Source organism: Paroedura picta, chromosome 2, assembly GCF_049243985.1.
Source record: "Paroedura picta isolate Pp20150507F chromosome 2, Ppicta_v3.0, whole genome shotgun sequence".
Lineage (NCBI taxonomy): Eukaryota > Metazoa > Chordata > Lepidosauria > Squamata > Gekkonidae > Paroedura > Paroedura picta.
The window spans coordinates 73678010-73702762 of NC_135370.1; the positions used below are offsets into that span (position 1 = coordinate 73678010).

General features: G+C 45.6%; 2 protein-coding genes across 5 annotated transcripts in view; one reads left to right on the forward strand and one right to left on the reverse strand.

Moving 5' to 3' along the window:
• ANKZF1 (ankyrin repeat and zinc finger peptidyl tRNA hydrolase 1) lies at positions 1-17235 on the forward strand. 3 transcript variants are annotated; one of them, XM_077320767.1, is made up of 16 exons: positions 1-155; positions 1348-1465; positions 4192-4289; positions 4868-4970; positions 5411-5625; positions 7099-7214; positions 7494-7641; positions 8465-8687; positions 9004-9090; positions 9451-9618; positions 12127-12225; positions 12793-13048; positions 13695-13806; positions 14562-14729; positions 16549-16619; positions 16699-17235. In XM_077320767.1, exons 2-16 carry the CDS (start codon positions 1351-1353, stop codon positions 16817-16819), a joined length of 2100 nt encoding a protein of 699 aa, XP_077176882.1. In that variant the 5' UTR covers positions 1-155; positions 1348-1350; the 3' UTR covers positions 16820-17235. The 3 variants fall into 3 exon arrangements, with proteins under 3 accessions (XP_077176882.1, XP_077176884.1, XP_077176883.1); XM_077320769.1 differs by having other exon boundaries at positions 5411-5613; XM_077320768.1 differs by lacking the exon at positions 1-155 and adding an exon at positions 228-246.
• Positions 16099-24753, reverse strand: part of GLB1L (galactosidase beta 1 like) — a 15939-nt gene continuing 7284 nt past the window's right edge. For both annotated transcript variants that reach the window (XM_077320765.1, XM_077320766.1), the window contains exons 4-17: positions 24305-24455; positions 23844-23904; positions 23466-23560; positions 22614-22794; positions 22463-22521; positions 21255-21376; positions 21035-21075; positions 20793-20911; positions 20376-20450; positions 19873-19962; positions 19400-19513; positions 19050-19181; positions 18674-18880; positions 16099-18011 (exon numbers count right to left, since the gene is read on the reverse strand). In XM_077320765.1, coding sequence (XP_077176880.1) covers positions 17793-18011; positions 18674-18880; positions 19050-19181; positions 19400-19513; positions 19873-19962; positions 20376-20450; positions 20793-20911; positions 21035-21075; positions 21255-21376; positions 22463-22521; positions 22614-22794; positions 23466-23560; positions 23844-23904; positions 24305-24455 — 1666 coding nt within the window. In that variant the 3' untranslated portion in view covers positions 16099-17792. The remainder of the gene's footprint in view (positions 18012-18673; positions 18881-19049; positions 19182-19399; positions 19514-19872; positions 19963-20375; positions 20451-20792; positions 20912-21034; positions 21076-21254; positions 21377-22462; positions 22522-22613; positions 22795-23465; positions 23561-23843; positions 23905-24304; positions 24456-24753) is intronic.

The following is a 24753-nucleotide window of genomic DNA, read 5'->3' on the forward strand; positions in this document are numbered from 1 at the left end:
GGATGAAGGGCGGCCAATGGGAAAGCAGCGCCAGGAACGCGTTCGAGGGGAGGGGAGGTGCCCCAGAGACGCGGAAATGACGCGCGCCGAGGGGAAGTGTCACGCGGTGGTTGTCTGGCGGAGCGTCCGTGCTGGCGGGGAGGCATTTGCGCTTTGTGAGTGGCGTCCTCCTCCTCCTCCTCCTTTCTCTGGTGGACTCCGGCCCGTCGGTGGGGCTCGGCGCGCCTCCGCGAGGCCGTTAAGCGGGTAGTCGTGTTGGTCTGGAGCAGCAGAAGAGATTTAGGGTCCGGTGGCGCCTTTAAGGCCAGCCCTCGAGGCGCTTCTCTCTCTCCTCCCCCCGCCCTTCTCGGTGGCCTGATGTGGGGGCCAAAGTTTCCTCGGCTTCACGATCGCCTATGGCGGAAAATGCCTAGCAAGTGACTGTGGTAGTCTTCGAGCTTTTCAGATTCAGGTCCCCACCTTGCAACCTGGAAGTACACATGATCACCCCCTTCCCCTCTCTTGGCTCTTTTCTTTCAAAATTCGTGTGGTATCTAGGGCCCCCAGCACATGCTTTGGGCTTGAAGAAGAGTTCTCTAAGTGCCTCTCCTGTCGATGCCTCTTTGTAGAAGGGGCTCTGTATTGCTCCCGTTAACACTTGACAAAGTACTGCTGGACTTGCACCTTACTTTCCTGAGAGTTGCTAACTCTACAGAAGAGAGCATAAAAAGAGTAGCTGCTGTAGATTCCATGAGGGTTGGGGTGTTCTCTCCCTTTCTCTGCCTCTGCATTACAGAGTCCTCCTGTTTGTTGAAGGGCAACACTACGGCCTTTGTACCACACTGATTCTTGGCTGTTTATGACATGATATGCAAAGGAAAGAAGCTTTTGCTTCCATATGCCTGCTGTTTTGAAGATCTCAAACTAGCCCATGGAACCTTTGTTGGGTTTGAGAAACTTTCCTGTAGTGACTGAAGTAATTGATTTTTTTAAAAAACAGATCCAAGAAGTACCCACTTGGGGCAGTTTGTAAATGTGAAATGGGAAGCAGGGGACCTAACATCACTTTTCCCTACATGCTGTGATCACAAACAGAAAAGGAATTGTGTGTACTGGGAAGGCACAAATATTCTGTCTCCCAGTAAACACAAGGACTTTGTAATGCGTAGATGGAACTTCACATTGGTCACATCCCTGCAAACAGAAATTTCCATTACTGGTGGTGGGGGGGAAGAAAAGTGATTTAGTATTGCCTTTGTCTTGACTCTCACTGTTGGAGAACTCATTGGATTTAAAGTGCCGCGGACATGGTTGTTGTTTCTTTCTGAGAATGCTGATCTGTGTTTGTTTTTTTCTTCCTCTTCTCAGATCATGCAGCCAGCTGAGACGTGGTCTGTGTTTGAGGCTGCCCAGAATGCAAATTTAATGGATGGACTTTGTCTTGTCACTGAGTCGTCAGAGGATGTTACCCCTGTAGTGGTTTCTGGTACTTATTCCTAAAGTATTTAAAGATGGGACAGGGTGTTCGTCAGATTCTAAGAGTTTACACTTTCATTTTTTTTTTATATTTTTTTTATAGTAATTTTATTGTTTATTATTATATAAAGCATTTACAGAGAAGTTGTATTGAGAAAGCGACCAGTTGATATGGTTTGCCATCTCTTTTAACATAGATATTTAGTTCTCATCACATATTATTCCTAGTCTAGAAGTTTTTACCACATTTTTTAGCCAAGTGATTATTAATACATATGAGATCTGTTATAGGAGTACATTCTGTTATTATCTTAAATGATATTAGGTCAGTCTCCTTCATAAGTTGGCACTAACCCACGAATTACTACTGTTGTCTTGTTAATGCCTATAAAATATAGTTTGTCATCCTCTTTTGGCATACATATTGACATACATATTCAATTCCCAGCGCATATTAATCCTGATCTAGGGGTTATTACCATCTTTCTTAACAAAGTAGTTGTTGTTACATAGGAAGGTATAATCTATTATAAGGATATATTCTATTATTGTCTTAAGTGATATAAAGTCAGTTCCCTTCATATATTAGACCTGTCCTAAAGGTTGCTACTGCTTTTTTTTTTTCTCACAAGAAGCCAGGAGAATACTCCATTGTTCAGCTCATCTTTCAGGTGGTCGCAGAAAATGAAATTGTATTTTTTTCCATAGTAGAGTGTTTCTGATTGTCCTTCTGTCAGGGCCAGAGAAGTCTCTTGCTTGATTCTTGCTTGTAGTCGCCTTTGGGGGGGCTCTGAGTCCTTTGTCAATCTGGATCTCTTCCTCTGATCGCACAGAAATTTCTCCTGATAGCTTCCTAGTTGTTGTCGCTTTTGAGTAGACTCTTTTTATTTTGCTGATCCAAGTCATTTCCTGCTCTGAATAGACTTCCAGGTTTTTGGTACTTTCCTTCCATGAATCTGTTTTCCCGGGTTCTTTAAAGATACTTTGGGTTTTTACATCTCTGGCACTCTCTCCCTCCTGAAGTTTCACTTGATTTACTGTTAGCTGAGCTGCGTCATCAGCTGGTCTCTCCGGATCTTGGGCTCCATCCAAAAACTCCCCCTTAGTCCCACGAATTTCCTTTTCCAGCTTATTGACTGCTTTCAGTATCTCTGAGTTTCCTTTGCATAACAAATGGAAGAGCTGTGTCTTTGTTAATTCTTCCATAGTTCTAGGCAGTCACAAACTATAAACAGAAAGTCTCGTGAGGTCTCGCGGGAGCACGAGCGATCCCAAATTATCAGTTTGTCGATCTCCGTATCAAGTCAAATTCTCCCACTGAACGTTCACCCATAAATCTTCAAAGCACTCTCTTTGTTTGGTTAATGGGTGTAATTAGCTGGGAGTCTCTCACTCGGGGAAAGAAGGAATTCGCTTGTAAATTGGTTGAGGGGGGGGAGGAAAGAGCTTGTGAGAGGAGAGAGAGAAAAGCCAGAAAGCTTTCAATTCTTACTGTTGTGGGTTCCAGCTTCTGTCAGCTTCTGCTCCTATCGATCTGGTAAATGATGGTCTGGGAAGAATGTGAGGTCGGCTGGTCGTTTCAAGCTTGTAAAGTTGTTTGCGACAAAGACGCCATCTTGACCTTGAGCTCAAGCCGCTATTAATCCAAGGAGGTCTTGCTTCTCCCTACGGATCTGTAGGACCCTCAGGTCACCGTTCCCGGTTCCTGGGGCGACCGGTGAGCAGATTTGCGTATCTGTTCAGGTCAGCCAGGTGCATAAGCCCCTGACCCTCGGCATGGCTTAAGAGCTGAACTAAAGTCCAGCTTTCTTATGGCGCCATCTTGAGGTCTCCCCGAGTTTACACTTTCATGTTCAAGTTCAGAAGCAGCTGTAGCTATTATCAAATTTGGCTTACCCAAACTTTTACTGTTATCTTTTACTGTGTGCGTGTTTATACATATTAATTAGTGTGGGAGTTGGAGTAAGTGTATTTGACTAGTCTTTTGATTAATAAGGGGTTGGGGTTCAGTTCACTTTAGGAAACATCTCTCCCTCCCTTCCCCCCCCCTGGGCAGTTGCTCTATTTCCCATCCCATTTTGCAGTTTGTTTCTACATGTTTGGGACTTCTAAAAATAATGTTTTTGATAAGAGAGTTGGATTGGGCTTAGAGGCCGAATATTTGCTTTCTCAGCTTAATCAACATCCTAAAACTGGCATGGGTTCTCCTTTTCAGATGGGACATCACTTGCTGATCTGTATCCAGTTAATGGAGTAGCTTAGCCCTTTTGCTCTCCTATTTCCCTTCCATACAGTATGTAAGAATCTTCTGCACCTAGACAGTCTAAATCCATGAATCCTAAAGATTATGCAAACTTATTAAATTTGCCTAACTTTAATGTGATTCTTCTGATACTTGGAAGCATGTCTCAGAAGGGCTAGAAATTTGCTTTTCAAAAATTGTGTTTGGGAAGCTAACACCTGTACTAGATGCTATATTCTGTGGGGTTTATTTTAATTTTTATGCCACACTTCGTCTCAGGAGCTCTGGGTGGTGTTCATGGTTTTCTGTTTTATCCTCACAGCAATTACATGGCACATATAAAGCCCTGATGATAAGGATTACTCATTTGTATCACAAATGGCAGTAGAATATTGGTTTTGTATCATGACCAGCCCCTCTAAATCTATGGGGCATGTATATTTTATATTCTGTGCCAAATAATAGTTTCCTCATTTTAACGATCTTTGTTGCAGTGACTAATGGCCCAGATCGATCTTATGGTGTCTTAGAGGTGTCAGACCGAATGTATTGTTCTGCCTGCCTGAAGTCCTTCGACAGCCGAGAGGAGCAGGTAGGCAGTAGTGAAAAGGGGTTAATTGTGAAGGCTGCTTTCTGTGGGAATAGGATTGGTTAAAATTGTTACCTGAGGCTCAATCATGGTCTTTTGCTCTCAGATGGAACGCAGGGACTATGTCCCAAGAATCACTGCAGAGATGAGGCATTGTATGATGTGAATTTTTGCTTTCATGTTAGAGAATGCTGTTTTCTCAGTTGTTTTTTTATCCAACCCTTCCTCCCAGAACTCAGGGTAGCATGCATAATTCTCTCCCCCTCCTTCCTTTAACTTACACAACAATCCAGCAAGCTGATTGGCAAAGTGAGGATTTGAATTTGTGTTTCCCCTGGACATAGAATGTTACAAAACACTGGATTTTCTGGGGGATGGTAACATTCATGTTGGCTGATACAGATGCTTTTATGTGTCCTGACCCAAGTGCCAGGCACTCTGTATTCAATGCAGTGAACAGCTGTTGCTTGTCTCGCATAGTTAGCAATCAAGTTAGGCTTGAACTACTTATGCTAAATGCGGAACCCGTCATTACAACTGTTCTTATGGGCCCTTGTTCTGCTCTTCCCTTTCCTGTTCAGACTGAGCATTATCGCCTTGACTGGCATCGCTTCAACCTTAAGCAGCGACTGCTGGGACACCGAATGCTCACAGCTGAAGAATTTGAGGCAAAGACTCAAGCAGGTGAGACAGAGTGCCCACTAAGGCCGCTGTGGTTAGTGATCCTGTGGGTCTGCCATTCTGTTCTGGTTCACACCAAAGGCTCTGTGTGTCCTGTTTCAGAGAGCTTCTTAGACAAGCATGTGAGGGTGGCTAGCTAGTTAGCTGAATCCCTTCATTTCACCACAGAGGGTCATTTCAAGATCCAGCAGTGTAGCAGCACCCTGCACCTTTTCACTTTGTGGCTGTCCGCCAGTTATATCTCCAGAGCAGCTCTGAATGTGCCGTTCTAACTCACTGCTCTCTTGAGCTATCTTAAATGGGGGATTTTCTAGCATTATAGAACTAGACTTTTCCTCATTATGTAGGAGCTGGTTTTGTTTCCTGTTGTTTGCCAGCAGGAAGTAAGATTCCAGAGCATCATTTTGCAGCTTTGTGATTCTTTGCTGCTTCTTGATACACAGGTGACGTCTCCAGCATCTCAGGTTCTGATTCCAGTGATCCTGACTCAGACAGCGAGTCTGACCCCCTGGCTTGCCAGAGCAGTGAAAACAAAAGGAACAGCTGTCCAAGCACCTCACCTTATCCACGTTCTCAGCGGGCCCTGTTCAGAAACTCCCAAGGCCAGCTCCTCTCAGTCTACCGTTGTATACTGAACACTACGAAGGCATGTCAGCCTGTGAGGCCTCCTTCCTATCTGCTGCTTTTTGACTTAGCACTAGGGATGGGCACAAACAGAAACATGAAGCAAACTTCATCATGAATTTTGCCCTGTTTGTGGTTCATGAACCAAAGGCCTAATGTCACAAACTTTTAAAGCAGTTCAATGTAGTTAATGGAGTAAGAAGGAAGCAGGGCTTTAAAGAGACTTTGAGTCTTTTAAAATGCCTCTTTTCTGTTTGCTGTGTAAGTAGCAAATTTTTTTTTTAAAAGCTAAGCACTTGTTTTGGTCTATCTTTTGTAGCCCTTTAAAGAAGATAGCTCAAAGCAGCTGAGTAGCAGGTATTGCCAAATTGTTTTTTGGGCATTCTGCAAACCCCAATTAAAGGAACTGCAGTCACTTTTCACTGGGTCTGCAGGACCACAAACCGATTTAATTTGCAAATGAACCGCCAAGTTTGGGATTCAATGTGTGGTTCAGCCACAAACTGACATGAAGTGCATATTTCCAGTTTGTGCCCAGCCCTCCTTAGTACCCAGCTGTCCATCACCAAAAAGTATAAATGACTTTCCAGCTGTCTGACAAGAAACCAGTAGAGTTCAACATCATGGCCATGTATCAGAGGAAATATTCCAGAGTCTACCACTGCATGTAATCCACCCACATATCATATACTACTTTAACTTTCAGATGTTGTTTTCTGGCACCCTAACCCTAGTATTAGAATCTCAGTGAGTTGAAGTTACTCCTAAACTCTGGACAGACTCCTACTAACACCATTTGGTGCTTAAAGTACCAGCTTCTCTTTCAAGAGAGCCATTTTGGTGTAGTAGTTAGGAGTGCGGACTTCTAACCTGGCATGCCGGGTTCGATTCTGTGCTCCCCCACATGCAGCCAGCTGGGTGACCTTGGCCTCACCACAGCACTGATAAAGCTGTTCTGACCGAGCAGTAATATCAGGGCTCTCTCAGCCTCACCCACCTCACAGGGTATCTGTTGTGGGGAGAGGAAAGGGAAGGTGACAGTAAGCCGCTTTGAGCCTCCTTCGGGTAGAGAAAAGTGGCATATAAGAACGAACTCTTCTTTTTCTTCAAGTCCTGCACGGTTGTCTTAGTCATCTGGCTGCATCATTTCCCTGCCCATCCATCTGAAAAGTTTTCTAGAAGATATGTTGTCTATGTGTGTATCCCTATAATCAATAGATGTGATACAAAAATAAAAAAATGAAGTGAGTCTTGACCACAGAATTACAAGCTAAAATAAATGGCAGCTTGCTTACAGGGGCAGCACTTTGGGAGGCTTGAAACTGATGAAGTGCCCTTCTGTCTCCTGAATTTACCCAAGATGTGTGTTGATCTTCCATATGTCCAGATAAACAATAAAATCCTCCCTGATCCTGTCCCCAGTTCCTGTGCTCTAGCCATGCTGAGAGTGCTCCTATCACTCAGTCCATGAGACTTCACTGACTAAAGAGGGTTTGTGTATCTCTAGGGCAATGTGGAAGAACCTGGCGAACTGGTGGCTTCCCTTCAGAGGCAAAGCCCAGGTACCTCCTGGGTTATCCTGATGGCTGGTGGAGGACATTTTGCAGGAGCGGTCTTTAAAGGGTAAGAATCCATGGACAGAGTAATTGGTCTGAAAAGCTTTGCTCCCATGTGTGATTCAAGGTCAGGATTGATGTCCATTTCATGGACCCTCATTTCACATGGGGTGGGGAAGTGGGCATGGGTTGCTTTGCTGCTTCTCAACCCCTTTCCAAGAGCTGCTGAATCACACTTCCCTTGTAGATGGGACTTAAGTACACTTTAATTATACTCTGTTCGCATTGGAATTTCGATCCTGGATGTTAGCTTTATACTGAAGGCCTGCCTTTGGTTTCTTTCCAGGAATGAAGTGCTGGAGCACAAGACTTTCCACAGGTACACAGTGCGAGCCCGCCGAGGTACAGCCCAAGGGTTGCGGGATGCTCAGGGATCTATGCCGAAATCTGCTGGGGCTTCCCTACGGCGCTACAATGAGTCTGCCTTGCTTAAGGTGAGTGCAGATGCTAAAGCAGCCACAATGGGAGGGACTTGGTTGTTCTAGTGACCTGGAAATCCTTGCTGTTTCTCAAAGAACTACAGTTACCTTGCCAAACGAGAGGTATATGGTTTGGTGAGGCTTGTCAGTAGCAATAGAATGAATGGGGAGAGAAGGGATATTGATAAATTTAATTCTCAGTGAGTACCCATCTGTGGATACTTCAATTGGGAAATTGGGGCCATCGACAGACAAGATAGATGTTTCTACATACTTGAGTAAAGTCACATGTTTGCAGAGGAATCTGAAATCTAAAAATGATTCTCCCCCCTAATAATAGAAGCTGCCCTTGTAATTTTAAGGAAGGAATGATCTCAGTGGCTGTTGCTAGGCAATCACCACAGTATTACCCACCATGCTAGGTAAGCTGGAATCAGGCAGAATTTTCTCAGGGAAAGGTTGCTAGGGAAACAAAGGAAAGAAATCTGAAGGTGAGTGCAGATAGTACATTGGCTGGTGGTGTTAAGGAGCCTGATGTTCCCTCCCCCCATCAAGTCCTTGCAGGTTCTCAACTTGTACGTTACTTTATTTTTCTCTGCAAGATTCACTGCTCGGCACATGAGACTCTTCCAGAGCATGTTTCATATTTGTTTACCTGGATGAGAATTGGGATTGATGGAGAAAAAAGCATTAGGAGGTTTCATGGGACAGCTGACCTCCTGGTGGCTGATTGCATTTGGATGACCTTCTTTTGTGGCAGTGCCCAAATGCTACTCCGGCATGCTTCAAGATGGCAATCTTGTGCACACAAAAGTATCACTTAATTTGTTTTGTACAGGATATTCAGGAGCTATTGGCCAGCTGGGTGGAGCATTTACAAGGCACACAGCGCATCTTCCTCCGTGCCCCTCACACCAACCGAGCCCGCTTCTTTAGCAGTAGAAACGGTCCTCTTCAGCAAAATGACCCCCGAATCCGGGGCATTCCTTTCAGTACTCGGAGAGCTACCTTCCATGAGGTGCAGCGGGTGCACAGAGCTCTGAGCAGTTTGCAAGTGTATGGTAAACATGACTTTTGATAGCATTGATTGACTGGACTTCTCCATCACAACTCTGGTGTTTCTGTGGCTGCCTTTTAGCAGTTAAGCCAAGGAGTTAAGCTTCTGGCCCATAGTAAAGTAAGCAAGATTTGCTCAATCCTAGCTCTGCTTACTTTACTGTGACTGGTTTCTCATACCTCTTGAAATGTTACCATTGTGAATTGAGTTACTGCACTTCTACTGGGGCGGAGCATGTTACTTTTAATCTAAAATTGACACTTTAATCTGTAACCAAGAGGTTTTACAGTGATGACATCACTGTTCTGATTCATGAACAGGAAAGGACACAACCGTGGAAGATCTTGTTGGCTCTCCTCGCAAGACCTGGAGAAAAATAATTGATCAGGATGAACCACTGCAGCCAGGTGAGCTGGAAGGCAGCATTGTCTTTTAGCTATAGGAATCTGCAATATGTCTACTCTTGCCTGTTGTGCCTGGCTCAATATGGATGCCTTCTGCAGTTTTGTTCTTTGACTCCTGAGCTTTAGAGTGGTAAAACCACTGTAAGCTGCTGAGAGCAGCAATTCATGGGGTGCTTTCTGTGAAAGAAGGCTGTGAGCAGGAAGGGGACTCAAGCTGAGGTGGAGGCTGCTATCTCAGATGAGAGCCACACAGGGCTTTGTGGGTTTTGTCAGAAGGTGATCATTCTGCCCTTGTCCCAAGTGGCTCTTCCTTTAGAGGTAAGAATGTGAGTTGAGCTTTGCCTCTCTCTTCCTCTCTCCAAGCTTCCCCTGCAAGGTCAGAAGAGGACAAAGAAAAAGAGGAGGAAGAAAGCCCACCCTGTCAGTTGGAGTCTGTGGAGGTTACGCTGAGTACACTGGACTTGCGTGAATTTGAAATGGAACCAAAAAGGAATCGGAAGAAGAGAAGGAAAAAGCCCAAAGCCCTGACAGGTAGGTCTGTGAGAATGATCAAGCTGTTCTATGGTGCATATCCTTTTAGGACAGTTTCCTGTATGTTTTCCCCCCTGAATTTCCCTGAATTGAAGGGTGCAAAGCAGAGCACCACAGATACTGGCCTTTTTCAGCACCTGCTTCCTACTGCTAGGTCTCAGGGTAAGGGATCGCTGCTAGATCTTGGTCTCTTCATTTCCAGCAAGTCAAAAACAAAATCCTAACATTCAGTCAACAGTATAGTTTCTTGTATTAAAGTCAGTATTTGCTTCATTTAATATCTGTTATATTTTTTTAGTTGTACTCTAGCCTTACAAAATTCAAGTCCAGCAGCAAAATAAAGGCCAAAAATGTTTTCCATGGTCCATCTGGGAAGATTTTGTTGGTCTCTAAGGTCCTCCTAGACTCTGATTTCGTTCTAATATTACAACTAACACAGCTACTCGCCTGAAACTAATTCCTGCATTAGCAGAGAAGACAGCAGTTTGCCTGATAAAGCACTTCCCTCAGTTAATTCACAGAATTGGAATAAAAGTAAAAATTGTGGAACACCAGTGGGGGAGGGCAAAGGGTTAATTGTCATATAGTAGAAAGAAGGAGGACAGTTGGGGGACCCTTAAGGACACTTTGTCTCCATTTTTCATCCTTCCGCTCTGGCTCTGTGTCTCTGCACTCTGCACCCTTCCAGGCTTACTGCCTATCTGTGCTTGCCAACATCAGTTTTCCTTTCTCTCCTGCCTGCCCAGCAACTCACATCCTCCAGCTGAAAAAAAGAATGAATGAAACCTGAAATATCACCAGGTAGTGTTGTGTGACCTCTTAACACCTTTAAACTGTTTTGTATTTTCTCCCTCCCATTCTATTTTTTTTAAAGATTTTTCCAAAAACCTCAAATTTGCAGAAGCATCTGTTCTAGGACAAGATGGCCTCATTGTGCAGATTTTTTATAATCCGTTTTAATCCATGGCAGATAGATGCACGATTCACCTTTGCTACTGATAAATACATTGTTTTTTAGCCCACTCTTCCAATGCAGCTCAGGGCAGGCAAAAAACGTCATAAACCTTTTGGTTAAAAAAAATATCAGTTAAGAGGGTTTTCAAATCAAGGAGCTGATCTTCCATCTCTGGGGGTGAGGCCAACAATTCTTGGTGATTATGCTGATACTAGACATTCATGCAGTCTCCAAGCCTTTCCCTTGTATTGTATTGCCTCTTGTGCTATTTGCTTTGAGAGCTGGAAATGTATTCCTTTGAAAGAGAGGTTAGGATTGACTAGAACATTCTGCAGCTTACAGGGAGCCACATCACAGTTACCATTGACAAAAAGAGCCACACTTATGTCCATCCCTGGCATGATGCTGACAACTTAGGCTCACAGCTTACCCATTTATCTGGCAGGACCTGTTTCAAAGGGCCCAGTCCCCGGGGAAGCCTTTGCAGGGTGTTCTCCCGGCCGCGGGCTGGTCTCCTGGGGCCGGGAGAAGGCGGCAACCCACCCCCCCACCCCGGAGCGTCTCTGGGCCTTCTTCCGGCCCCAGGAGCAGCCTCGCCACGTCACAGACGCGGTGAGGCTGTTCCTTGGGGCGGGAGAACGGTGCCACCAACGGTGCCCCCCCATGGGCAGGGGTCCCCAGGGCTGGAAAGGAGCAGGGACGCCGTGTCTTCAACACGGTGTCCCTGCTCCTTTCTTAAGGTGGAGGAGCACCTGGGGCGGAGGACTCACCGTACGGGCTGCCAGTTCAATCTGCGTGGTGAGTCCCCGTCCAGGGCAGGCCAGGCCAGGCAGCCAATGGGGAGCCGCATGATTGGCAGCTTGACCCTGGATGGACACTCGGAAGGCCCAATCAGGAGGCGCTTTGCGGCTCCTGTTTGGGCCCTCCAAGTTTTTATCCCGGACAGGGCCCGCCCTAACTCCTCCCAAACAGCCCTTACCCTTTTATTTAATTCACTCTGCAGGAGCGGTTTAAGATGAATGGCACTGTCTCCTGAAAGCCAGGTTGGTGTAGTGGTTAGAATGTAGTGGCCTCTAACCTGGAGAACCAGTTTGATTTTCCATTCCTCCATGTGCAGCCAGCTGGGTGATCTTGGGTCAGTCAGTTCTCCCAAAGCTCTCTCAGACCCATCTACCTTGCAGGACAATTGTTGTGAGGAAAGGAAGGCGACTGTTAGCTACTTTGGGACTCCTTCATAAAATGAAAAGCAGGGTATAAAAACCAACTCTTCTCCTATTATTAGTCTGTTTGCTGCCTCAGTTCTTTCCAGTGCTAGCACTTGCTTGGGCCTCTCCCTTCAGTCTGATACAGACTGGGCCTACCTACTTGTAAGCTGCTTTGAGACTTCTTTGGGCAGTGAAAAGCAGAGTATAAAAACCAACTCTTCTTATTCTAGCATGTTTGGAGAAGCAGGTATGGGGTGTGTGACATGATCAACAAATGGGGAGACAGAATGTTTCCAGCAAGGTGATTTGTTTATTTCTCTCCCCCCCCCTTTCTCTTTCCTAAATCAGAGTCTTGCAGTGATGCCTCAAGAGGCACAGAAGAGCATGAGACCTTATTGTTGAACAGAGATGAGTCAACTGAAGCCCAGAAATGGTTGGTGCCTCAGGGTAAGCCTGTTGAGATTCCCTTTGAGATCCTACAAAGTAGTTTGTACTTTTATTTCAAGCCCTACTCAAAAAGGGGACATCTATGGTCTCTGTCAAGGTGGGAAGACTGTCCTACTGAAGGAACTGGCAGGCAGGACTGGCCAGATCCATCTTGTTCAGATTGTACGGGTCATGCTCCTCCAATTGTGCAGTCCCAGCTGCTGGGGAGCAAGTCTCCATAAAGCTCCCTTCTTTTTTCTTGTTGCTCTTTGGAGGGTTTTGTTGCTAATGTGTGCATGTATCAAGAGCAAGGGAGCCAGGCTTCATTTAAATAAGAATCGATAAGATTGCAAGATCACTCACTGGAAGCTTGTTCTTCGCTGCAGAGCATGTCACGGTGCTTGGCTTGTGTTTCCCATCCACAGCATGGCTTGATACTAGTGAGACTATAACTCGGCCTCCTGCCATCATGCGACTTTGTGCTGTGCTGTGCAGCTCAGTGGGCCCTCAACGGAAAGGCTGAAGCCATCCTTGTTCTTGGTTCACATGGTTAATGCATGCCTCTTTCTTCCTCTCTTCCCCTGCCAGGAGCTGCCAGCACACAAGTGGAGGATGTATTGTTCACAGCCTGCAAGACAGGAGACCTGAAAACACTGCAGCATCTTCTGGGAATGGCTGATGGAGCAGCACAGGAGGAAGAAGAGTGTAGCAGCAGCCACCTGCACTGTTGGCTCAATGCATCCCTGGATGAAAGTGGCTGGACTCTTTTGCATGTGGCAGCAGCAGCGGGAAGGAGTGCTGTTGTACACTGGCTGTTACAGGCCGGGGCTGATCCTGCTGTGAGGTAATGCCCAGCCTGGGAGAGGGAGGAGGGAGGGTGTGTGCGCCCCAGGACAGACAAGCCGAGGCCTTAACAAGCAAACTTGTTTTCCATATGTCAGACTGCTGATGCCATATAATTTGGCCAGCCAATACCTCCTCGTGGTTAGCCATCACCTCCCAGCTCAGTTGCCTAGCATGTAAGCTGTCCTAATGAACAGACATGAAGCTGCCTTAGGTCCTTAGTCAATCCAGGTCAGTATTTTCTCAGGCAGTGGCTCCCCAGAGTCTCAAGTGGAAGTCTTCCATGTCACCTGATCATTTCAACTGGACATGCTGGGGACCTTCTGCATGCGAATGGGCCACAACCCCTCCCCACAACACAAAGTGCTGTATGAGGCCAAAAGATGTAGATGTAGAAAGCACTGATTGCTTTCAAGACCAGGACTTTTGAGAATTATTTGCTACATTACCATGGGAATATAGAAAGCTCTTGTGCACCCCTCCGCTTCCCAGAGCAAATTGGAACCTGGCCATGGCACAGATTGGTCTTGGCTTCTCTTTCTCTAATTCATGTTGTCTGTTTCCCTCATTCATGTTGCCTGGATTGTGGTGCACTTGGAGGGGGTTGATCCAGACCCATGAAGCAGTCCTGCGTATCTCCTACACAGGGACAAGCAAGAACGGCCACCATACTGCGTGTCTGCTGACAAGCAAACTCGTAATGAGTTCCGTAAATTCATGGGTGAGCAACCTGAGAAGTACAATTACATCCAAGCCCAGGTGAGTGAGACTGCTGGGTGCAGGTGTGGGGAATTGACAGGTGTTAGGGGGGAAGGGAGCCGTCTTCCTGAACAGGACAGCTGCAATTTGTACAGTGTGGGCTGTATGCTCAAGCCTGGAGGTGCCACCCTCCTATTCTCCTTACCACCTGTTCTCTCTTTTTTTCTTTGGGGGGGGCGTTGCTGACCTTTTAGAGTTCATAACTCAGAAGGGAGCCCAGTAGGAGGCTAGTGGGAATGGGCTCCTCCTTTCCCTTCCTCCCTTTTGGGACTTGCCTCCCCTACTCTATAGTCCATCCACTCTATGTTCATTGGGATGATAGGATGGCTCCTACCCCACTTCAACCACTCCATTGAACAAAGTTTATAGAAAGTTTTGGCTCAGGTCAGAAGCTTTCCTCCAACTTAAGCAGTTCTTCATGGGAGGAAAAGCCACTGAAGTTGAAGGAAGGCAACTTGGAGGATAGTTGCTCTGGGGCCTCCCATCCAATGCAAAAGATATCCTTCACTTCTCTTAGTCAGAGTCTGACTCATAGGGCATTCTGAATGGAAATTTGTATGTGAGGTAGAGTTTGCTGCCACCCAGTTTTGAATGTGCTATAAAGAGAGTATGTGCTGCTAGGGTTGGGAAGGGGGGATGGCCTGTCCCCCCCCCCCGTGTAAAAGGAAGAGTGCCCTCCTCTAGAGAGGACGCCTTGCCTAATGGTTGCAGCTGGGCCCTGGCCCTCCTGCCGTACATCTCTAGTCTGTCTGTAGGTGCCTGGCCCGCTAACAGCCCAGATGGAAGCCAAGCAGGCAGAGCGTCGCCGAGTACACAAGGCCCAGCGGAAACAGCGTGAGAAAGAAGAACGTGAGTCACAGCATCTGCTGAAGCAAGAAGAGGATGAAAAAAAGCGCTTTGCCCTGTTGAGTGACCGTGAAAAGGTGAGGGCCTAACCACTGGGTGTGATTGTTTTCCGGTTAGGCTGGTTCCACAGATGGCATCCGCAACCACTAAAGCTGGCTAGTGAAAGCTTTCCGATGCAGCTTTCATAGTGGCTACTGCGTAACAAAGACATGTTCTGTTGGCATTGGCTGTAGAGAAGCACTGTCCTACAAAGTGTGTAAAGCTAAAGAGTGGGCTGTATCATCAGGAAAAAAATGCATTTTAGCTGTTCTACTGGCCTGTGGTGCTGTTCTTAGCTCAGCTCAGATGGTAGAACCTCTTTGTGAAGACTCCTCTAGTCCTAACCTCTGACAGTAATTCTCAAAACTTCCAGTATGTGTTCCATGAGCTTGATGACCGGCCATCACTTTACTGCCTTCTGCCAGACATTATCATTGAGTTTTTGTGTCTTTCTAGACTTTTCTGCATACATATAAAGGCATGCTTTCCCTGAAGGGTCTTAAAAAATAAGTTCTATAAGGACCTCTGAGGTATCCTGCCCAAGTCTGCTTTCCTTGCAGATATTCACTTGCTACAGAAAATAGGCCTGTCCTAAATCTAGGTTGTTCTACCAGGATAGCCTCTCTCTTGGCAACCAGATAGAGCTTTCCCTTGGCAACCAGAGCTATTTTGGGAAATGATTCAGAACATGAAGCTCAAGGCAGCTTGTTGTTCCTGCTCTAGAAAAATGAACACTTGTACAAATCTGGTAATGTCACCAACCAAGCCCATACTTTACTAAGTAGGAATACTTTCCTTCATTTTAATCTGGTTTTTAAAGTGCTGTCCCTGCTAGTGTCAGTTAACCCGGCTACACTGATCCGTGCTTTTGTAACCTGTAGAGCAGACCACACCAAGATATCTCAAAAGCTGCAGCTGGCACAGAGTGTGGCTGCATGCCTTTTTATGGGGCACAAACCATTTGGTCTGTTACATCAATTTTAAGGCAGCTCCACAGTTTACTTCCAGATTTATTGCAAGAAGTTGATATTTACCTTTAAAGCCTCTAACAACCCAGGGCTAATAGGACACAGAGGACTCCCTCTCATCTATTAGCCATATATTAATTAGGCTTTTTTGGTTGTTGCTTGGAATGACCTCTGAGAAATGGTCTGCAACATAAATTGCTGGCCTTGGTATGACATGGAACATTTTCTTTGAATGGGCTTGTATCAAAAAGTTGTCACCATGCTAACTTTATAGTGATCAGCTGGCTGCACCTGGAACCTCTGGTTCCATACTGCAGTACTGTATTTTAGTGTTAGTTGTTAACATGACTTTGCAGCCAAGTCACTAGGGCTGAATCAAAAAGAAGTCAATGTTTAAATAAAAATCATGGAGCAAGTAAAATACTACACAACAAATGAATTCTAAAGTTACTTTTGCCTGCTTTATCTCAATGCTATGTATTTCTGCTTCAAACAAGGGAATTTTTTTCTGGCTTTAAACACATTCTTCTTGGTTATCGTACAGTGAGAACACACACACATATGCAGGCCTTTCACCTTTGCCATCTCAGTGCAATATATTTTAATAAAATGGGTTGTCCAGTCCAAAGCCCTTCTGAGGCAATCTGGATAGGCTAGTCTTGTTTCAATTCTGCTTTGAAAGTTGCAGCTAGGTGTGATTAATCCTTCCTAGTATCTGATTTGCAACTCCTCAACAGAGTCCTCTTACAGTCCGAGCCTTGGCCAGGACCTCCTAAATGAAGTGTGTTTTAAATAGCACTGTCTAAAGAGGGGTATCACCCTCTTAGACACACAAACACAAAATCCTAGGTCCTCATTCTACCTTCATTGTTGGTTTGTTCATTCTTAGCGAGCTCTGGCGGCGGAGAAAAGATTTGCTGCCCAGTTAAAAGATTCCACTGCAACTTTGACCAATACCAGGTACCATAGCAGAGTGCTGTCACATTATTGGATGGTGTTGAAAAGACAACACACTCACATTGTCTTTCAATATCTGCAGACGCTGCTGGTTATGCGGTGAGTCGCTGCTAGACTGTGTTCCTTTCCATTACTTGGACTTCTCATTCTGCTCAACAAACTGTCTGCAATCACATCGGCGAGGGAAGACTGCCCAGTCTTAGCTCACGATGCAGAAAGAGGAGGAAATGGGCTGTCATGCTTTACTGACTGGCTGTTTCCATGCATCCCCTCGACTGAAGAAGCTGCCCAAGAAAACAACTGTCCCTCATGAGTGATGCCTGTTCTTCTATGAGACATCAAATAGGATGCTGTAACATCCTTCCTGGGAAAGAGCTGGAATACTCTTGTCACTGTGAAAAAGTACTGTTTTGAAGGGAGAGCCACTTCTTGTGTTAGCTCTGAATATACTAAAACTGGAGGGAAATTCTACAGATGTATGCACCGTGTTCAGTTCACTGAAAAGCATGGCTGCTGGAAGAGTGGTTCTGTAGCCAAGTGGATATTTGGTTTTTAATAATCTTATAACTTTGCACATTGCAATTATGAGTTATGGGTCAGAATAAAACTGTAGCCATTCTTTCCTGTGTTATACTCCTTAGGGTTCATCTCAGCCAACCTTTGCTGTTCAGTGTCAGGATTTAAGACATTGAGCATAGATTCATGCGTTCTTCCTTTGGCTTGCAGTAGACATGAGGATGCTGCGCTTTAGCTCTCCTTCCACTCATAACATTTACATAGCTTCCTAGAGTAGACCTCAGTCTGTACTTTATCCCTTCATCATATGCATGGTGGAGAAAAATGATACTGCAGACCTCTGCAAGGTTTGTGTGCATTTAATACAGGGGATAATACCCAAAACACTGAATACAGAAGCATTTGCATTCTGCCTGTTGAGCAACCTTATGGACTTTAGGCAAGTTGAAGTAGAATTGTATTCCTAGGAGTCATAGTTGACCCTCATCCTTTCTCTCCTCTAACTTAAAAGCTGCCATTTACAGGAAAAACTTTGATCCTACGGTACGTCCACATGATGTTAGCATGCAGGAAATCCTCCTTTTGCTTCCACTTAAAAGCCATGCAAACTGATCTCTCAGAAGGATAGTAAGGCAGTTCACAGCTGGCTGGTGGTCCCTGTTACTCCATGTCTTTGGTGCTGGAGCTGCGTGTGGAATTAAAAAGAGGCTGGTCAAGAAAGAGCACTATAGGCTCCTCTGGAGCTGTCTGCAATTCCAAAACTGTGATGACATTGGGGGCTGAAGAATTGAGAAGCAAGCCAGGCACAAAGAGAGTTTGCTGGGACCCACGAGCTGGCCAGAAGCGGCCCAGGTTAAAACCATTGATCCAGAGCTGGCCCTAGGGAGAAAAGACAAAAAGATATAAGAAATATTGTTCTGACTCTGATATCCTGAACTACTGTTCTGTAGAGAAAAAGTCACCAAATATGCTAGAATGGTCTGATGGGGCAAGAGTAACAGCTCTAGTACCACCATCCTAAGCATATTTGCTGTAAAGTAAATCTCATTAGACAGCATGAGAATTCTGCCTTGGGGGGGGGGGGCGGTCACATGGACGTGAGAAACTTATGGTAACCCTATGAATTAATGACCTCCAAAATGTCTTGTCATTAATAGCCTTGGCTTGGGTCTTGCAAACTGTGGGTTCCTTGATTGAGTCAACCCATCTCATGTAAGGTCATATTTTCCTGTTACCTTCAACTTTTTCTAGTGCTATTGTGTTTTCCAATGAGTCTAGTTTTTTATCAGCCTCAGTTTGGTCATTTTAGCTGTTAAATATGCTTAATGGTGCATTCTATGATGCCTTTTTAGCTTTTATTACCTTAAAATACAGAAGAACACATGTAATTCTACAAATGGTATGTACAATACCCAAATGATAAATGTAGCGAAGAAGTTATAACTTACAAAATGTAAGGCACAGGACATGCTAACAAGTTGAGAAAATGGCATGGCTGCTCCATAGCAGAATGGCAAGACTCAGTCTAAGGATTGAAATACCTTGGTCCACCCAGGGAGCTTCACATATGAGTCCCAGTTGATGCCAGGAGGTGTGAAGGTTCCAGTGTAGAAAGCTGGCCCTGTGGTCCCCCTGCTTGTTGGAGTGGGTGGAGGCCATGCATGTGCTACTGCTGAATCTATGTCCAGAGGATAAATGAACCAGTCTGTGAGAATGGTTGAGTCCAGTGTGACATTGTGGATCAGACCCTGGGCAGAAAGAGGGAGAGAATAGAACTTTCCTTTCTAGCTGCTAATTTTTGCCCGTTATTTCACTCCTGTTCAGCATGGCCTGGGCCAAACCACTGTGAACACACGCCAATCCAACCCATGATGCCTCCCGGAAACAGTTTTAGAGATGGCCAGTTTTCAGGTGCACCTTAAAGTCACTGATGTTCGCCCCAAAGTTGATACGGCCCATGTTCTCCACCAGCAAATCCAGCACGGCCCCAGCCTGTCCAGTCACTTCCACTCCACTCACTTTGTCCCGTTCCAGTGTCCCTTTATATTGCTGGAGAGGGTAGATGAATGGGATTAGTAGATAGTCTAGCTGTGGAGCCCCTGCTGAGTTACAAGCAAAAAAATCTCTTCTCATGCAGCCTCTGGCCCCATCATGAAAAGATGGCGTGGGCTACAACGAGATCTTGTGATATGTGCTGCGTTCTGCTCTTAACTTCAGCAAGTGACCACCTTCCCTGTCCCTAGATGGGTCCATACTCTCCACCTTACTCCATTGAGTAGAATGTAGGCAAGATCATGGACTCCATTATTAGGGACACTAAGCAAGGCAGGCTCTAAGGTGTCATGCGGCAGGAAGGTCCGGTAAAGGATGAAGCCATGGGCCTGAAATAAAAAAATGAAAACCATCTTGAGTTTGACATGCAGATGTTAATCTGTAGCAATAAAGAGCAGGAATCTTGTAGCACCTTAAAAACTAACAACATTTGTGATATGGTATGAGCTTTTGTGAGTCACTGCTTCTTCATATTTATTTCTATCCTTTGTTTCATCATAATGGGGCCCAAAACAACTGCATAAGAAAGAATGCCCCAAGGTCATCCAGGGAGATTCCACGGCAGAGTCAAGCTTAGGTCCTTCAGACCCTAGACCAACATTCAAGCCACAGTATACTCCCTAGCCTTTCTTATATTTCCTGGTGGAAATAACTGAGTTTTTGCTGTGGCGGCAGGTCTACATCTTACCTGATTCATAGCCTCAAAGGTCAGTGGGAAGAGAGTATGGATGGGCTGGAAAGGTGAGAGCAGGCCTAGAATATCCAACAGGCTTATACGCTGTAGGAAAGAAAAGACCTCCTGTATGAGTGTGCAGAATATCTGTTGCACCATTCACAGAAGTTCCCCCTCCCTTTCCCAGTATCTCCCACCTTGTTTTTTTTTTTAACTCATCAAAGTCTCCCCTCCTGCCTTACCTATTTGTTCATATAGCTGCTATTCAGGATGGCATTCCAGCTCTACAGTTCTTCCAGCATTTCCATTTCTGGAAGAGGGGTTAGTGGTTTCTCCTGATTCCCCCTACCCTCTGGGATCCCCATTTTTCCAGCAGTACTGTCCTGAGGGTACAGTGGTCCCCAGCACTGATATGAGGGTTGTATGGCTACCCATATAAATGATAATGTAAGTACCGGGAAGAGTATGCAGAAGAACAAGACATGCTTGTGAGAAAACGGCTTCCAGACCTGACTCACCTGTGGCAGAGACACATAGCCATACGCAAACTTTGGGGTAGGGGGTGGCATTGGTCCTGCAGGCAGTGCCTGAAACTAGATAAAAAAATAAAGTCCATGTGGTCAGGCTGATGGGGGAGGGGAACTGGATGCCTATTTCAGCGTGGCAGCAGTGTGTGGCTGATAATCTCTCTACTGTCCTGAAATAAGCCAAGCCCATTCCATTCCTCTGTTCTCAGCAACCATGAACTGAACTGATCCGCGTCTCCTAATCTTTACTGGCAGTGAATGGACTGCACTGAGAATAGTTTAGATCTAAGTTCAAAAATGTGTGGGAGGAAAGATGGTAATGCTTCAATAATGCTGCAGGCAAATGCCAGCTGGACAGTTCTCTTCCAATAAGTAGGACCACCGCCCGCCCCCCCTGGTGTGTATTACCTTCCCAATGACAGTCCGAATAGCATACACCTTGACAGTAGGGTCTCCAGATTCTGAGAGGGGGGCATCATAGTCATAGCTAGTAGTGATGGGTTTGTATGTCTTCTTGAAATCTGCACCTGGGTGGAAAAGGCTATCAATAGACAGCTCGACTTCTTCCTTCCCACTCTGGATAGTTCCAATCCCTGGTCAGAAACAAGGCCTCTAGTTTTGACAGCACCCCTAAGAAAACTTCAACTCACCACTCCAGTAACCAAAATTGGTGCCACCTTGGAACATATACCTGTAAGAAGAACAAGTATCACAGTAAAAATTCTCCTGTACCTACAGGAATGTGGGGGGAGGAGCTGGGCAAGAGTTGGGTGCTCAAGTGCAATAAATATGAACCAGCCCCACTGCTTATTATAATGCATGTATTCCCCTCCCCAGCAGACCCCCTCTTCCCTATGACCTCATGGTTACATGTTGACGTTGGCTCCCACTTCCAGCATCTGCTGTAGGCCCTGAGCCACCTCTTCAGCGCTGCTTGTGGAGTGTGGCTCACCCCAGTAATCCAGCCAGCCTGTGTAGTACTCTGAATTTACCTAGGAGGAAGGCAGAATTAGATAGTTACAGGCAGGTAACAATGCACTTGTAAAACTCCAAGATGGGAGATGGCAATGCTGCCTTCTCCCTTGTATTGAAATTCACTTGGTGAGGATGGAGGAATCTCTTCATCCCATGATAGTCTAAGCTTTATGACAACTAACTATAACACAGAAAAAATTAATACCACCCAGTTACCCCCCCCCCATCCCCCATAAGGCCAGCAGAGGTGCTCACCAAGCGGATGTGACATTGCTAGCTTTTGGGAAGGACAAAAGAGAAAAAAAAACTCAACCTGACAGATCAAGCTAGGAAACTGAAGGGTGAGCAAGTAGAAAATTAAAATAAAATACTATTTATTGTCTAGTGCACATAAAATAGGATTGAAAACTTCAAACAGTATCATCAAAAACAAATCCACATTTACAGCAACCTGTGAAATGTGGCATGTACAATTCCCAAAAATAACAATGATTACACATGCTATGACCTATGATCAGATGTGTTTTGACCCAGAGAGTCTTATTCCTTGTTACTGGTCCTTATAAAAACATCTCTTGCAAAAATTCAGTATGCTTTGGGAATTCTTATAAAAATATCTTTTATCCATTTCAGGACTCATGCGTTACCTGCCGTGCCTTAATTATATATTATATATATGTTGAAAGAGTTTGTGGGCGTGTGTTGTTTACTTGACCAGTGAAGAAGACCCTCTGCGACTGGGCCGAAACGCATGTAGCCATTCATTGGTCATAGCATGTGTAACTACCAGCTGGGAAGATAAGCCAAACTCAGTGGTCATCAGAGACTTTGGGGAGGGCCAAGCACAGGATGGCAAGTCTCATTATCTCCGCACCAGCCGAGCAACCCCTAAAGCAAACAAGGAGCACTTATGGATATTGCTGATTGGTGTCCGATGGAGGTGGGAGTCAGGAAGAAAAAAACAGCTGGAGACCAGGCAGGGCCTGGCCCAGAAGATATGGGGTCCAGCTGTTATTGGGTGAGATGGGTGCAGAGGGAGAAGCGAGCACAGCCGAAGAGATAGGTCACCATCCTGCCACTCAGCAAGGGCAGGCCCCTCTCACCAGTGGCCCCTGTGGTTCATACAGTCGCTGCTGTTTGAATGCCTGTGACATGTTAACACCTGTGAAAGGACAGAGAAAGTGGGAGTCAAAACAGATTCCACCTGAACTCCTGCCAATCCAGCCAAAGACTGACTGCCCCACCTCCTACTACCTGGTCCAAAGTCCACAGTAGCATACAGGCCCTGCAAAGTCCCACACCGGAGTTCAGGGTCTTTGAGGCCATCAGTAGTGAAGAGCAAAACTTCTTTTCCCAGGTGCGCACGAAAGACAGACAAAAGGTGGCGAAGATAGTCATAATCACAGGCATAGTAGCTCCCATATTCATTCTCCACCTGCCTGAGAAACAACAGGCATTAAAGGACGGTGACTCAGGGAACTCACTTTGCCTGCCAGAGCATATCCTATATGCCTTTGCATGCCTATCTCCTCTGTCAAATATTAAGTCAACATTAGTGGTGCCCCTCCTCTTTCACATCAAAGGCAAGTCACCATGTTAGGCACATCACTGCTTTTTTCAAAAGAGGGGCATGTGCTGTTCTTGAAATTCCCAGGTCCCTTGATTACCTGAAGCTAACAGTGCCTCTTCTGCTTGACAGCAAGGACCAGGTGTGAAGTAAGAAGCTTAAAGCATGACAGTGGTGCCTCCTTAGGCTTTGTCTATAGCTCATGTATGCTTTTTTGTTTGCCAAGAGTCAGAGTGCCTCCTGTGGTACGCGGCCAAGACCAGCTCTAGATCATCCATGTACTGAATAGACTTACAGTGAAATACCATCTTTGTTGGCTTGGTCCCTTCCACAGAAATGGGGTGGTGAGCTGCTCACCTGAATGCTGAGTGAATGCATGGACCCACAGTCTAGTGCAATCTGTCCAATTTGTGTTTCTGTAGGTTGCTATTTAGGGCTCAGTTTGGTAGAGGCCTCATATCAAGAGCCCATCCGAAGCACAGCAGAAATACCATGCTAAGACTAGAGACAGCACTGATCAGGATCTGCACCCTGCGCACCTGGACACTGATGATGTTGCCTCCGTTGTGGTAGAGACGGGGTGTGATCTTGGGCAGCAGGACATCCAACCATTTGTCTACAGCCTGCAAGAAATCTGAGTGTAGAAAGGAATTTAGCTAAGGACTGGAACTCCTCTACACAATTTGCAATGCAGTGCTAAAGCAGAATTGGAGGCTGCAGCACAGTTACAAAGAGAAGAGTTTTGGGTCCCTTTGGCCATTATATAATATTCACAGAGACAATCACAGTTTTGCAACAGAATCCTGTAATCTGCTCAGCAGAAGCTGGATAAGAATAAGCCATAGCCATTACAATAAAGACAGCAAGCCAACTTTCTAGGTAACAGAGTGGGCATGGTGCAGCCTGGTTAGAGTTACCTGGGTCCGTTGTACGCAGAACAATATCTGGCTGTGCTAGCAGCCAGAAAGGAAGGCCACCCTAGAAAACAAAAAGGGAGGATGTAAAACAACACTGCCAATAAGGTCAGAATGTGTGGCTGCTCAGCCCCTATCCTGATCAATTTGAACAGGTGGCACTGGTTACAAGGTGAGAATCCAGGGTGGGAAAGAATAGATTTGAGTTTAATGTTTACATTAGTTGATGCCAAGAAGACAACATGTAGCAGCAAGACAAGTAGTATAAAGTACAAGAGCCAAAATGTGGAAATATGCAGGGAAGGCAGCTAGGGAGAGACAAGTCAACGTGAGCATGAAACCCAATTAAGGATAGGATGATCAGGCATATACTCAAGGTAGGGCAACCATATGGCCAGGGGGTGTTGCATTCAAATACAACAAGTGAGCCACAACCCATTCTGGAAATTTTGCTCAGCCCTTACCATCTCCCATTCTGCACAGATGTAGGGTCCAGGACGCAAGATCACCAACAGGCCTAACTGTGCCACAAGGTCCAGGAATCCTTCCAAGTCTCTATCACCAGCAAAATTGTACATACCAGGCATTGGCTCATGATAATTCCAGGGCACATAACTAAAGAGTGAAAAAACAGATTTCAGTCTGAAATCGATGGGTATGACAAGGAAGATACTCCCCATCATGAGATACGTTTTGATAAGCAAGAGAGGCATCTGTCATACCTGCGGCCACAAAAACCTAAATGTTAATCATATTCCCTCTCTGTAATTCACCTACACCCCCAACATACATAGGATTTCAGCCTATTGAATATTGCATGACTATAGGAATGAGGAGAACAGAGATCTTTCTCCTCTAGGTTTCTGACTGGAGATAAGAGCAAAAGTTGTTCTCCCAGCTTTTCTCCAGATAG

Excerpts from the sequence above, each read along its gene's own strand:
- ANKZF1 (XM_077320767.1), top strand. The coding sequence starts at position 1,351 with ATGCAGCCAGCTGAGACGTGGTCTGTGTTTGAGGCTGCCCAGAATGCA. Across the intron at positions 7,642-8,464 it reads ATGAGTCTGCCTTGCTTAAG|GATATTCAGGAGCTATTGGC; the intron begins GTGAGTGCAGAT and ends TGTTTTGTACAG. Across the intron at positions 13,807-14,561 it reads ACAATTACATCCAAGCCCAG|GTGCCTGGCCCGCTAACAGC; the intron begins GTGAGTGAGACT and ends GTCTGTCTGTAG.